At 46.0% G+C, this 14358-nt stretch overlaps 1 protein-coding gene across 1 annotated transcript; it reads left to right on the top strand.

Annotated features, from left to right (window-relative positions):
• The first annotated feature begins 9130 nt into the window (after nt 1-9130).
• On the top strand, nt 9131-12632 carry LOC146967862 (homeodomain-interacting protein kinase 1-like). The gene is made up of 10 exons (XM_085761786.1): nt 9131-9370; nt 9467-9658; nt 9994-10175; nt 10314-10437; nt 11018-11140; nt 11231-11299; nt 11401-11582; nt 11691-11918; nt 12124-12290; nt 12435-12632. Exons 1-10 carry the CDS (start codon nt 9170-9172, stop codon nt 12554-12556), a joined length of 1590 nt encoding a protein of 529 aa, XP_085617912.1. The 5' UTR covers nt 9131-9169; the 3' UTR covers nt 12557-12632.
• Nucleotides 12633-14358: the final 1726 nt, after the last annotated feature.

Genomic DNA, 14358 nt, shown 5'->3' on the forward strand with positions numbered 1-14358 from the left:
AGTGATGAGGGCATGGGGCTGGACACAGTCTCGTAAGATAATGGTCCACTGAGCTACAGGTGAGTGGGACAAACCAGGAATCCAATGACCTGGACAGGCAAACAATATCCAAGCTAGCAGGAGACGGGAGCTGAAGCAGAGGGATAACAGGATGACAGAAGGAAACAGGTATCAAACCGAGCTGTCAACAGCAATCAAAGAGATGAAACGAAGAAGGGAAGAAAGGTGAGTTGAACTGGCCCTTTGTTCACCTCATCTAACCTCACCAACTCGACCTTCTGCTGCCGGTGAGTCACCTTCACTAATAGCTGTGTCTCAATTCAGGGCTGCATCCTGTGGACACCATGGTATACGTGATCAGCTAAGGCTTTGTCGTCCACGGGCCGTGAACAGGTATTTGGTAAATGAGACAGAGAGGAGTGGCTGCTGCATGTCAGGGCCTCACCAAAGCGTGGCTCCGGTTGCCCATAGTGTTGTGTGTGAAAGACTGACACGCACACGTGTTGCTTCAGAACATACACTGCCTTTCTTTACTTCAGTGTAGATCAACACTTCCTTGTTTACAATGCGGGCGCATTACACGTCACGTCGCATCCCAGAATAATCACACAGTCTCTTAAAGGGACCGTAACCACTATTCAGCAACATACAGCAAACCCATGTATCACAGTGTGACCATGTTATTAGAACATAACATTTTCCTCCCCCCACGAAAGAGCAAACAGCATACCACCCCAACTAACAACCAGCCCAAACATTCGTCAAGAAAACTGAACATCTAATCAAGATATCAAAATGCACTAGGCAAGAATCTGTGAAGACAACCGCTAGACTAAGCATGGTAATTCGTGACATAGTCCTGCAAGGCAACAGGCCGAGCCCTGGCCCGCACCGGCCTCGGGTCCGGCACCACAACCTCCTGCCGTGGTGCTGCGGGGGGCAGGACAGGGGCGGGGGGTGCAACCGGGGCCGGGGGTGGGCCCGGATCAGTGGCCATGTTGTAGGGGAATGGTGACTGGGCTCGTGCCGTGGCCAAGTGCTCAGAGAGGGGTGCTGGGACTTTCCTCAGCCTACTAGCATGCCACCGTGATCCGTCGTCGAGCAGAAATGTGGCGGGGCCAAGAAGGCGACTGATCTGTCTGGGTTGGGACCAGAACGAGGCCAACTTGTTGTGTCGCTGCGGCCGTCGAGCCCTGACCCAGTCTGAGACCTGAAGGGACGGTGGCCTCGCCCTGCACTTCTTGTCCACCCTTTCCCTCGTCTCCTGCTGCCGTGCAGCAACAGTCTCTCGGATGCGGGCCAGGGAGGGCATGGGAAAGTCTCTATTTGGTGCTCGGAGCCTGTGTAATGGCAGTCCCAATTCTCGTCCGAGCATCAGAAACGCTGGTGACACAAGCGTGGTGGAGTGATGGCTCGCTCTGTAGTGCAGCAAGGTCTGGTTGAGTGCCTCCTCGAATGCACAGCCTTGGGCCAGGTGTGCACGAATCCCGTTCTTCAGTGTTGCATTAAAACGCTCTACTCCACCATTGGCCTGTGGGTGGTAAAAAGCGGTTCGGATGTGCTTGACACCCCTGCTGGCAAGAAAGTCAGAGAACTCCGCAGATGTCATCTGCGGGCCATTATCTGTTGTTATGGCCCGAGGCACGCCCCAGCGGGCAAAGAGGCCATCCAGTACCCGAACCATGACGTGCGACGTCACCGTCCCCACTGGCACAACCTCCGGCCACTTAGAGTGGAGGTCATAAACGACCACCAGGAAGCGCTGGTGGTGGGGAACACCACGACCATGGATTTCCCCACAGATGTCCAGCTGTACATGTTCCCAGGGACGTGAAGGCCAGGGGAGCGGTTGCAGGGGAGGGGTTGAAGGGGGTCTGGTTTTCCCACTGAGGAGGCACGCTGAGCAGTCCTGGACCAGATATTCAATATCGCGGTCGATGGCTGGCCACCACACCAACTCACGGCACCGCTGCTTGAGTTTCACGATTCCCAGGTGACCCTCATGTGCCATTGACAGGACACGTGCACGCAAAGTGTTTGGGACGACGGTGCAGAGCCCCCTCGAGACACACGTGTCTGCCCAGCAGGAGAGCTCGTCTTTCACCCGAGCAAACGGTTTCAACTCTTCCGGGATGTGGGACGGCCAGCCGTTTCTGATGTAGGTGCACAGCTTGAATAGTATCGGGTCTCTTCCTGATTCAGTGTTCAGTTCCTCCAGTGTGACTACTGGCTGCAATGGTGCATAGAGCGCTTGGATGAGAGCCGGTTCTTCATCGTGTGATGGTACAGAAGGGTTTGGGGCTGCGATGGAGCGAGAAAGGAGATCTGCCACCACGGTTTCCCTGCCCGGCGTGAAGATGAGGTCATAGTGGTACTGGCGGAGGCGTTCCGCCCAGCGATGGAGTCGGAGAGGCTTGTGTCCCGAACCTGACGTGGAGAGCACTGTTGTGAGGGCCTGGTGGTCCGTCCTGATGGTGAAATGACGGCCATAGACATACATGTGCCACCTCTCGCACGCCCACACACAGGCCAATGCTTCACGTTCACCCACGGAGTACCGCTGCTCAGTGGGTGTCAGGGCCCGAGATGCGAAGGCGATTGGCCTCTCCGTGCCGTCATGAAGCTGCGACAGGACAGCTCCAACTGCAGCAGTGGAGGCGTCGCAGGTGATGAAGGTTGGGCTTGAGAGGCTGAAATGGGCGAGGACAGGAGGTGAGGTTAATTGTTTTTTCAGCATGGAAAATGACTCAGAGCACTGTGGTGACCAAGCCCACGGCTCCTCCTTCTTCAGGAGCTGGCGGAGGGGTGCTGTCGTTTGTGAGTAGTTGGGCAGGAAACGCAAATAATAAGCCGTCATTCCTAGGAACGATGCAACCTGTGTGGTGGAGGTTGGTTCAGGGATGCGTTGTATTGCGTCAACGTTGGAGGAGAGAGGTGCAATGCCATCAGCTGAGAGGCGGAATCCAATAAAGTCCACAGTCGGTACTGAGAAGAGACATTTCTCCCCGTTCAGTGTCAGGTGATGTTTGGTGAGGGCCACAAACACTCTGTGTAAGCGGGCATCGTGGGTGGCTTGGTCTGGCCCATGCACCACAATGTCGTCCAGGTAAACTGCTGTCCCCGGGACCCCAGCGAGAATTGTAGACATGACCTTTTGGAAGCAGCTGGGGGCAGAGCTAAGACCAAACGGCATGCGTGTGTACCTGAACACCCCAGCGTGTGTCACAAATGCTGTCAGGTTCCGGCTGGCCGGGTGAAGGGGAACTTGCAGGTAGCCCTGGCGTAAATCCAACTTTGTGAAGACCGTTGATCCATGGAAAAGAGAGGTGAGCTCCTCAGCTGTAGGTAAAGGATATTTGTCTGGAATGATAGCTTTGTTGACCTGTCGCAGATCCACACAGACCCGGAGGCCCCCTGACTTTTTCTGTGCGACCACCAGGTTTGAGATCCAAGGTGCTGCATTTATTGGCTCGATGATGCCCTCTTCTAGCAGGGAGGTGAGTTCTGCAGTGACGCCCTCCCGGAAGGTGAGTGGCAGGCGCCTGAGGGGCTGCATAACTGGTGTCACGGCAGGGTCAACCAGGGGCCGATGAGTGAATGCTGTCAAGCGGCCCAGGCCGTCGAACAGCGCTGGCCACTGCTGGTGCATCGTTGGGGAGACCTGCATTATAGCTCTTCCACTATTGTCCATCAGAGAGAAGCCCAGTGCAATGAAGAGATCGAGGCCAAGAAGGTTGGTTCCCCGCTGTGCCACATGAAAAGGGAAGGAGGGAAGGTGCGTCGTACCATAGCGGACAGGCAGGTCAATTGTGCCCACAATCTCAATGGCAGAATTTGCATATCCCCGCAAGCTTGTGGATGGGGGTCCCAGTGGCATGCGGGAAAAGAATTTCCTGTATGTGGCCAAATTGAGGAGCGACGCTGCAGCCGCAGTGTCCAGGATGAGTGGCACGCTTACCTCCCCCAGCTGCACTGTGCAAGTTTTGAATGATACTCGTGTAGAACGGATATTACTAATTTCTGTGTATCCGGAAGTGGACTGGGGAAGCCTGTGCTGCTGTGCTTCATTGGTTGGAGCTGAACGACAGACTTTAGCAAAGTGGTTTAATTTAGAACAGTTTCTGCAAACCTGTCCACGGGCAGGGCACTGTGATGCTCTTGTAGCATGAGAACTGGATCCACAGTTGCCGCAATTGCGTCTGGAGCCCACAGTGGGGCGCTGTCTATTCATTTGTTGCACAGGCAGGCTGTCATCGCTATCAGTGGACGGGGAAAACTGTGACGTTTCTGCGCGCTGCAGCTGTTGTGCTAACGCTGTGTGGTGAGCAGGGCTGGTCAGCAGAGTAGAGCATTCTAGAGCACATTCCACTTGCAACGCTATTTTGATTGCATCAGTCAGTGTCAAATCATCAGGTTCCATAAGCAGTTTTTCCCGTGTCTTGTCACATGACGTGCCTTCTATCAGCTGGTCTCTGATCATTTGGTCATGCAATGCTCCATACTCACAGGCTCGTGCCAGCTCACGTAGGTCAGCTACAAAAGTCTGTATGGACTCGCCGGGTCGTTGGTGGCGCTTCCTGAGTCTGTACCGCCGTATCAGGACACGTTGTTTCCCAGAGAAATGGTCCGTCAGCAGCTTGACTGTATCCTCGAAAGTTGTTGCTGAGCCGAGCGCTCCAAGAACACGCTGGCCCTCGGTACCGAGGCAGTGGACGAGGATAGCGGTCTTTCGCTTGTCGGGAAGCTCGTCGTCGGAGAATCCGAGCGCATCAACATAGGCATTAAAACCTGTCAGCCACCGTGTCCATGGCACTGCGGGTTCCCCGGGCACCGCGAGAAACACTTCGGGTGGGGGAAGGCTAAATCCAGCCATCCTTGTCGCCAAATGTTGTGTGTGAAAGACTGACACGCACACGTGTTGCTTCAGAACATACACTGCCTTTCTTTACTTCAGTCTCAGGTGTAGATCAACACTTCCTTGTTTACAATGCGCGCGCATTACACGTCACGTCGCATCCCAGAATAATCACACAGTCTCTTAAAGGGACCGTTACCACTATTCAGCAACATACAGCAAACCCATGTATCACAGTGTGACCATGTTATTAGAACATAACACATAGCAACCTCAACATTATTGAAATTATTTCTTCATCTTCGCCATCTCCACAAAAAATGGCTTGAAATGCATTGTGGGATAGGTTGGTCAGCAAAGAATCCACCAGGTGGATGCTTAAGATTCAGGAGATGGAGGCAGCTTTTGAATGAGCCTATGAAATTGGACAACCTTGGTCATGCCAATGTGACGCAGTCATCTTCAAATGCAGCCTCAGAACAACGCAGTTCTGAATTGAGACCAGACACCACCATTATAACACCGATAGTTAGAAGTCCCGTCACAAATTAATACACAGAAGTGTACGCTTTAATACATTCTTTTTTTTTTCAGTCCATCCACTAGTCGGAAAAAGCTGCTTCCCTGTATGGAGGAATACTGAGTGTGTTGGTTAGTTCTAGATAATTGGGAGGTTAGGGTTATGGTTAGGGGGATAAGGTGGCAAGTCCAAGTAATTTGACTATTTGAGCATTTTATTTTAAAAAAAAGTAATGCAATAGTTAGGCTACTCTTCCTAGTAATTAGTTACTTTTTATAATGTATTAGGGTGAAATTACTATCTCAGTTACCTTTTGGGGAATTAATCACTTTTTAAAAGTAATTTGCCCAACACTGATTGAGACACAGCTGGTCACCAGTAAACAGGATCCATGGGTCATCTAACCAAGTCCTACTATCAACAGGTGGTCAAGCAGTGCCCAATCAAAGAAGACCGGCTGTTGAGTTGATTTCATGATGAGAAACAGGTGTGTACGGAGACAGGTGGGAGGAGCAACAAGGAAGCCACGCCCATTTGGCACACACAAGGTCCTAATAGTGCAATATCAGAACACCAACATGCTTTTCGTCTGCAACCCCATACAGTAACAGAAGTCGCATCCTTTGCTTGAAGTCAAGCTTGTGCCTTTGCTTCCTGTGCAAGTTTCCCCACAGCCTGTGATTTTATCGCTGCATGCTGTTTGTTTCCTTAATTTTCCAGGCTTTGGATTATTTGTCAGGAGGAAACATGTGAGCATGAGTAACTTTTTGTTGTATTCGCAGGCTCCTGTTCTCCAGCTGGCAGAGGTTGAAATGAAGCTTCACTGTGTCCCTCACTGATGATTAAATGCTACTTCCAGCACACAGAACAAGACCGTCTCAATCTCTCCTCGTCTCTATCCTACCCACCCCCTTCCCGTCTCTTTCAGCCCCCTCTTTCTACCATATATCCCTTTGCTTTTTTCCCCTCTGTCCTCCCTTCCCATCTGATTTTTCTATCTTTTCCTCCACTTTCTTCCTCTCCCCCTCTCCTGGTTGCTCCTTTCATCTCGCTCTCCTCCAGCCTATCACTCTCCATCTCACCCCTTACTCTGATCTTTTCTATCCTGTCTTCATCTCCCAGTCATCTGTCTACCTTTATCCTTCTCACACCGCTTCCTCTCTCTCTCCCCCCCTGCCTCTCTCATGCCTTCCTCCAATCACCGCCTCATCCTCTGTTTCTTCATCTCTGGAGACTCAGCCTGCTTGGCACATTGTATTTACTCAGCCCTACGCTGGCTGCCTCTGTTTATTACCTATTCAGCGACGAGGCAGGGGAGACGGAGAGAACCAGCCCTTCGGAGGATTTTCCTCCCAGCTCTCTGCTGTCTGTCGCTGAATCTTAAAACGCAGAGTAGGAAAATTGATTGTTTCAGGGGTTTTTTTTCTTTTCCTTTTATCTTTTTCAGTTTATTCTGTATTGAGCACCACACCAAGCAAAAGTTCACTGACCTGTAGTTACCTGTGGCATTCTGGATCAGGAAAATGGATCACCTAAGGCTCTGAGCAGAGGATAAATTTCTCTTGTATCTTATCTGAATGAAATCCCAAGTTAAGCCGTAATGGAATATGTTAATTAATATGGTATCAGTTCAGGGGAACATGGGAAATAAACTGTGTGTTTTTATCCCTAAGCTGTTTATAAACTTCTTCAGCAGTAAGGGAACATGCAGCTCTGTTGACATCAACTCAGTTAGATAAGGAATGTGCTGCTTCTCGTCATGTTTGGACCCAGTTAAGGACAGAAAAACAAATGAGCATGTGGCTCACATGTTAATTTGAAGATAAAGCTATAGGTAAACAGGTAGGATGGGTGGTTTGGAGAGTTCCCATGTTTGCACCATGAAAGCTCCATTTTGGTGTGAAGTTCTCACTACAGAAAGGTAACATTTTCTCACAAGGCTCTGCTTTGTTCTTGTCCTCTCATTTGACTTTGTTTCCTTTACCTGCAGGCTGCCTCGCCTTCACAACGCAGTCGGATCCTGAAGTGTGCTCTCCCTGCCTCTCAAAGCTATCACAGTCCTTCACAATAGCCCGCGGCACTCTTTTGATCAACCCAGAAGCTTGATCTGAACACCTCGAAGCGCCGCTTTAACCGCAGCAGGGGAGGAGGTGCAGGGTGAGGGGAGGTGAGATGGAGCTGCACTGAGCAAGTGACAGGACTGACAAAGATGCTGGAGACGTTTGGAGGAGTGAGGGAGACTTGTATCAGCTCTGAAGTAGAACTAAACTTAATGATGACAATATTTCAGTAGCAATGTTTCAGTGCCAGCTCAATTAGCCAGTGGAGGAATATTACATCTTCAGTTGTGGTGCATGTACTGTAGGCTACTTTGAGTATTTACAGTTTTGGTTGTATCTCTACATCACTACATTAATACAGCAATAGTTACACATGACTGTAGAATTTCATTACATCTGGATTCAAGAAAGCTATTTTGAAAATGGTGGTCAAAGGTCAAGGTAATGCTGAACTAACACATTCATGGCACATAATAATTAGTTTCTTTAAGAAATCATGATGGTGCATACCCGAACACAAATGTAATATACTATATGCACATTTACATACATGTGAAGTAAAATCAAATATTTACAGATTTTATCACAGAACCTGTTAGAAATTGGAAGAATTTCACATATTGACGTCTAAAGTATACATGTGTACAGGGTGTTATGCATGTTATGTAAATATATACCCAATCCAAAGCCTGTCAATATGTTGATACTGTCTATTTGAATACAAAAGATGGATACATCTTTAAAATGAATGAGAAATTAATAAGAGATTTGTATGTGTACATAGACAGTAGAAGTATGTTGCTTTGTTAAACTTGTATTTTACAATGGGTATTTCATATGTTATGAACATCTTCATACATCCAGATGATATGTGATAATGATATATTCCCTAATAGGTGACATAGGGCAACATCTGCCATGATAGGCAAATATATCACATATTACGTTTCTGTTTTGGTAAAGGCCTGTATCTTAAATAACACATATGAGGTGACTGTCACCTCTGTTGCTGTGTATTCTGTTTATTTGTCAATGAATCTTGTAGAATTGTTCCATCGTGGCTTCACAATGACGGAACAGAATGTTGAGATCTCTTCACTTTGAAGCTTCATCTCTTCAGTCACTTCAACCTTGTGCATTGGCTCGTTGACCAGAGGAAAACACTGTCTCAGAGTTAGACTTGTTATTTTGCCATTATTTATTGGTCTTTAACATCACGTCACCTGGAGTGAACCTCTGGTGAGTTGATTATATTTTCTACAAGACACCTACTCTCTTTTCAGTGTCAAAGTTTCAACCAAGTTTGTTTTCATTGTAAAGTTACTTTGTTAACCCAGTATTTAATATCTATCAGATTATTTTTAGACATGGAGAGACACATTCATGAACAGACAGTGCATACACAATCAGCAGATTCCCTGAGAAATAACTTTTTTCAGCGCCCTATATTACTGTAAAACTTTCAATCTGAATTTTAAATGAAGTATGTAATGATGTACAGATGTAATCTATGTGTTTGTGAACTTATTGATGGAACACATTCAGATTTTATGAGTTACCTTAAATTTCACTTGTACATCATTTAATTTGCAGTGCCAGTGTGTAATACATTTTAACAGTTGCTGTTGCTGTCATACTGAGCAATATTTACATTTATAAATCTGTGGTTTAAGCTGTAGTAGGCTTTGTATCTAAACTTCTTCCTCTCTCTCAGGTGTGAGCTTTTCTTCCATCATGGTTGAGAAGTCGATCACCAGAATCATCTCTCGGGGCTGGATTTCCTCTGCCTCTTCAAGTTACGAGGTGGAGGAGGTCCTGGGTTATGGCACCTTTGGTGTCGTCGCCCAGTGCATAAAACTAAGCACCAATGAAACGGTGGCTTTAAAACTTATACGAGAGAATACACGTAGCATGATTGAGGAGGCGAAAGCAGAGGTAACAGCAAAGACTCACTTTCACTTGTGTAACGATAACGATATAAAAACACACACTGCGTTCAATCATCATCTCTAACATCTCATATGATTTCAGGAGGCTGTGCTTAAAAAGTTGACGGACCAAGACGCACACAAGTTCAACATCGTCAGATGGAACGAATCCTTCACCTTTAAGGGTCACTACTGTCTGGAGTTTGAGAAACTGGACATCAGCCTGTATGAGCTCATGCAGCAGAGGCAGCCCCCATTTCTCCAGCTGAAGGAGATCCGCCCCATTGTACAACAGGTGTGTTATGTAATACAGAAGTTGTTACATACATTGGTGTCGAAATGTATGTCTTATGGCTTTTCGAAATCCCTGTTGCAACTTTTTGCTCTGTGTTCAGCCACAAAGACTAGACACTGGTGCACATATTCACTTGTTCCAGTCACTGTCTTTTGTGTGATCCATCACCATGGCAACAGATCAGATTTATCTAGTTGTAATGTATTTATAGAGTTGACTGAATAGGCTTGGAAGATTTTTCAGAAACAGTTTTTTCTTTGTAGTTGTGCACAATTTCTTCCTCCATCCGTGTGTTGATGACATGACCTCTGCAGGTGATGATGTCATGATTTCAGGTGGCTGTAGCCCTGGACTTCCTGAAGCGTGTCGGGATCATTCATGCCGACCTGAAGCCTGAGAACATCATGCTGGTGGATCATGTTGGGCGGCCACTAAAAATCAAAATCATCGACTTTGGTTTGTCATTTGACGATCCCGAGGAACAGAGGGGTTCGTTTCTTCAGACCCTCTGGTATAGGTGGGACACCGGACGCTCAGTCTGTTCATCTGGCAGCTGTGTACGAAGGCACAGCAAATGAGAGATGTCCTTGTTTGTGGCATCTCAGGGGTTTGTTAACCTCTAACCTTTTCTGTTGGTGTTTCTTCTTCTCATCAGATCTCCAGAGGTCCTGGTGGGGGCTCCCATCACTGAGGCCATTGACATGTGGTCTCTTGGCTGCACTGCAGTTGAGATGTTCACAGGTGCCCCACTTTTCAAAAGTGACAATGAACATGATGTGGTCAGTATTACACAATATTACACAAAAACACAACAAACACCCACCATCTTAAAGGGACTACGAGGAGTTTTGGAAGGTGAAGTGTTTTCACACTACATTTCCCATGAGCCTCCGCACGCACGGTAAAATTCTTGGATCGGCGCAAGGCGGACGAAAGCGAAAACATTTGCCAAGAATGTTTTCATTAATCAAGAACGAAAGTCGGAGGTTCAAAGTCGATCAGATATCGTCGTAGTTCCGACCATCAACGATGCCAACTAGCGATCCGACGGCGTTATTCCTATGACCCGTCAGGCAGCGTCCGGGAAACCGAAACTAAGAAATGCTGGGCGAGCCGACCACTAAATAATATTATCAAACTAACTATAAAAAACAATATATTTATCGAAAATGGACCCATTAACAAGTGTGGGTAACGTAGATTCATCCACATTAATATGAGACTCTTTTATAACCAAAAGCAAACTCCTCTGGGTTTCTTTAACCACTATATATTTATACAGTTTTTTTCTGTGCAGGTTATTCAACAGTTTAAATTGACAACAGTTTTCTCTGACACCATATTGTGTTTGGTCCACAGGTGGAAAAAATCGTGGACACAATAGGAAACCCACCAGACTACATGCTGGATGCAGGATGGCACACTGAACAGTTTTACTGTGAAAGCCACTCGGTGCTGGAGCCTCAGCGCTGGAGACTGCTGGTAACATTAGTTGTCTATGATTTAGTTGTGTTGTGCATTGTGTTGTGCATTTGGAGCACATTAGCTAATTAAAACATTTCTTCTTATTAGTCAAAAATTCATGAGAATGATCTCACTTCTGCCCCGGATGGGAAAGCCAGCCTCATGGACCACATTAAAGTAGGATATGACTTTTCGAAAACATCTGTGTTTATAACTTAAACATGAGAACATCTGACAGGACAAGCTCCGATTTTTGTTTTATTCTGGTCCTATAAAAGGCGTCTGGTAACAAGTCGGGAGAGGAGGATGCAGCCGCTGAACAGGACCTGGAGAAATTTGTGGATCTACTCACACAGATGTTGAAAGTGGACACTGGGGAGAGAATCACATCGAGGCAGATTCTTTGGCATCCATTCATCACCATGGAACATCTCATCTGTGCATTCAGCGACAGCCCATAGTATGTGATTATATGCTGTGTGTATTATCTCTGTGCTGATACAGAGAGACATACTGTGGATATAGATACAGATGAAGTTGTTTGGCTCAGAGATTGCTTTTCTTCCAGTGTAAAATCCTGTGTGGAGCTGATGAATGCCTGCGAGGAGCTGAGCTTAAATAGTGAGGAGATGTCTCACAGCGCCGAGGACACTGCTCCCAACGAGGACACTGCTCCCAACGAGGACAACCCTGCTGGGCTCAGCTGCGAGGCCTATTCCCTCCACGGAGGAGCCATCATCATCCAGAGAAATAGTCCTAATGAAAGAAAAAGGGATGCTGATGCTGTTGAAGACAGGTATGAGATCTGGTGTTTGATACATCTCCCTGTATTACAGAAGAAGAGGAGCTAAGAATTCAGTGTTTTTACAAACATGAGTGGGCATGAGTGGTGTTGATGTTTGTGTTTTATTTCAGAAAGCAAGTCATTTTTCAAACAGTCAAACTGCTGCTTAAAGCTTCAAGAGATGTAACCATTTGTTTTGTTTTTATTGACATTGAAGTCCTCATATGGCTCCAGCCAAGAGAGTGAGGACTGAGCAGCCGGCACCGTTTACTGAGGCGAGCCCAGTGGAACCACCGCAGCTCAACAATGATGATGTTAAATGTAAAACCTCCACAGCAAAGAGGAAAACAGATCTCAGCAGAGAACTGGCAGACTGTGTGAAAGGTAAGCTCACCTGTACCAACACACATGCTTTAATTTTAAATCAACTAGGTTTGGAGGTTTTGTTCTAATACAGTGAGAGTATCATAGATTACTAGTTTTAGCTTGATGAACACATAAAAAACACTTTCTTGGTTTTTTTTTTAGAACTGCTTCACTCAGAGGGAGCCCAGTCTAGCTGCACTGAGGGGGATGTTGAGGGGGATTTAGTCTCTGATCAGTCACCCACAGAGAAGAGAGGGAAAAGGAGTCTGGACCAAGGAGAATGAGAAGAAGGTTCCCACAGTCAGACTGGAAGAAGCCACATCTGGAGATGACAACATCTTTATTAACCACATCTTTATTTTCATTTAATCTCACTTCTTTTCTTTATTCATTTTAATTCTTTTGTACAGTTTTCTTTTCTTTTCCTCTCTATCTTTTGTTACATGATTATAAAAGTAACAGTTCAGGATTAGTAGTAGCCGCGGTAGATCCAGCATTATGTTCACTCCTAACCCTTACCCCATGTAAGGGTAAGGGGTGGTAAATATCTATAAACTGGCAGTGCTCTGGGTCTACTGTAGGTGTAATACACTCTAAATACTAATACTGTATGTCAGATAACCTGAGCTGTTACTATAAGCAATAAAAAAAAACACGTTATATAATAATTCATTTTTAATGAGATGGTTAGTTGCTCTAAAACCAATAACCTGGTCACATGGTGGGTTTTATAGGAACAATTTTGTGGAAAGGGTTTGTTTAGGTTTGCAACATATATATTTTCAAAGATTATTAAAAGCAGAGATGAACACAGTTTTAGCCACAAAAATATTTGACAAATCAAGAAACAAGACTTTACACATGACTGACAAAATAGTTTTGGGCAGGAAAATCCCTACATGGTTAAAAGAAGCCTCTAGTGTTTGAATATCTCACTCTACATGTTCATGTTTAGGCGGGTTGAACAGGTTATTGATGAAGACGATCAGCAAGAAAGAATGGCACAAGGATACAAATATGACAAAGGTGGTCAATGGGGTGGCATGGTTTCAGTCTAGGGTGGCCATGGTGTATGCTCTGTATAGTAAATGTGATAATTGATGCTATCATGTTGACTACATTTACTCTGTTGTTCTTGTTGTACCAGAGAGAAACTGACTTTTTAAGCTGTGGATAGATTCAATTTTTCCACTAATCCGATTGGGCAGTAGTTGATTTGTTGATAGGTTTTGATCTGATCCTCTGAACTTAACCTCCTCAGGAGCATGTTAGAGGTTTAGTATAAGTTACCATAGTGATTTACCCCAGTAAGAAGTGAACAACAGTTAAACCTGAATTTACCTCGATAACATCAGATCCTACTTTGTAGTAGTGGCCTCTGGTCAGGAGGATACTGCAGCTGCATGTGGACTAGCACTTCAAATCCCTAGAGGTTGTGCAACACCCACCCTTCACTCCCACTCTCCCTCTGAGCTCCAGTCCAATTGTAGTTTTGCTTCTTTATTTGTAATTCAAGCAGCCTCAGAAAATATTCAGACCCTTCTCGTTTTGCACACTCGTTTGTGTGGTAGATTTACTTTTGAAATGGACACAGTGGTCAATTAATTTCCTCTCTATAACCCACACTGATAAAGTGAAAACATGTTTTTAGAAGAAGCAGAAAATCTATTAAAAATACAAAACAGAAACCTCTCATCTTATCTGCTCATAAATGAGGTAGTTCGGTCACTTGTGCAAACAGCCTAATTGAAAATCTGGCCTTTAATAAGGTCATTATTTATTATGTTACATAGAACAAACCTCAAAGTCATCTGTTGATTCTTCAGAGATCTCTGCTTTATTTATTTATCTGGGATTTTCTCTACCTGCTTAATCTTTTCCAGGGTTACAGGGGCTGGACCCAATCCCAGCATCCACTGTGTGGAGGGCAGGGACGCATGGTGCAGATGTTGACTCACTCTCACTACAGTGATGGAGCAGCCACAAACTCACCTTCGTATATCAATGGGCCATACAAGCTACACTCACACCTCTGGACTTCAAGGTCAGCTCTGGATAGCTTAGAGGACTTCTTACACCTGCCCCA

The sequence above is a fragment of the Trachurus japonicus genome, chromosome 19 (assembly GCF_045865225.1).
Source record: "Trachurus japonicus isolate A0001 chromosome 19, Traja_1.0".
Lineage (NCBI taxonomy): Eukaryota > Metazoa > Chordata > Actinopteri > Carangiformes > Carangidae > Trachurus > Trachurus japonicus.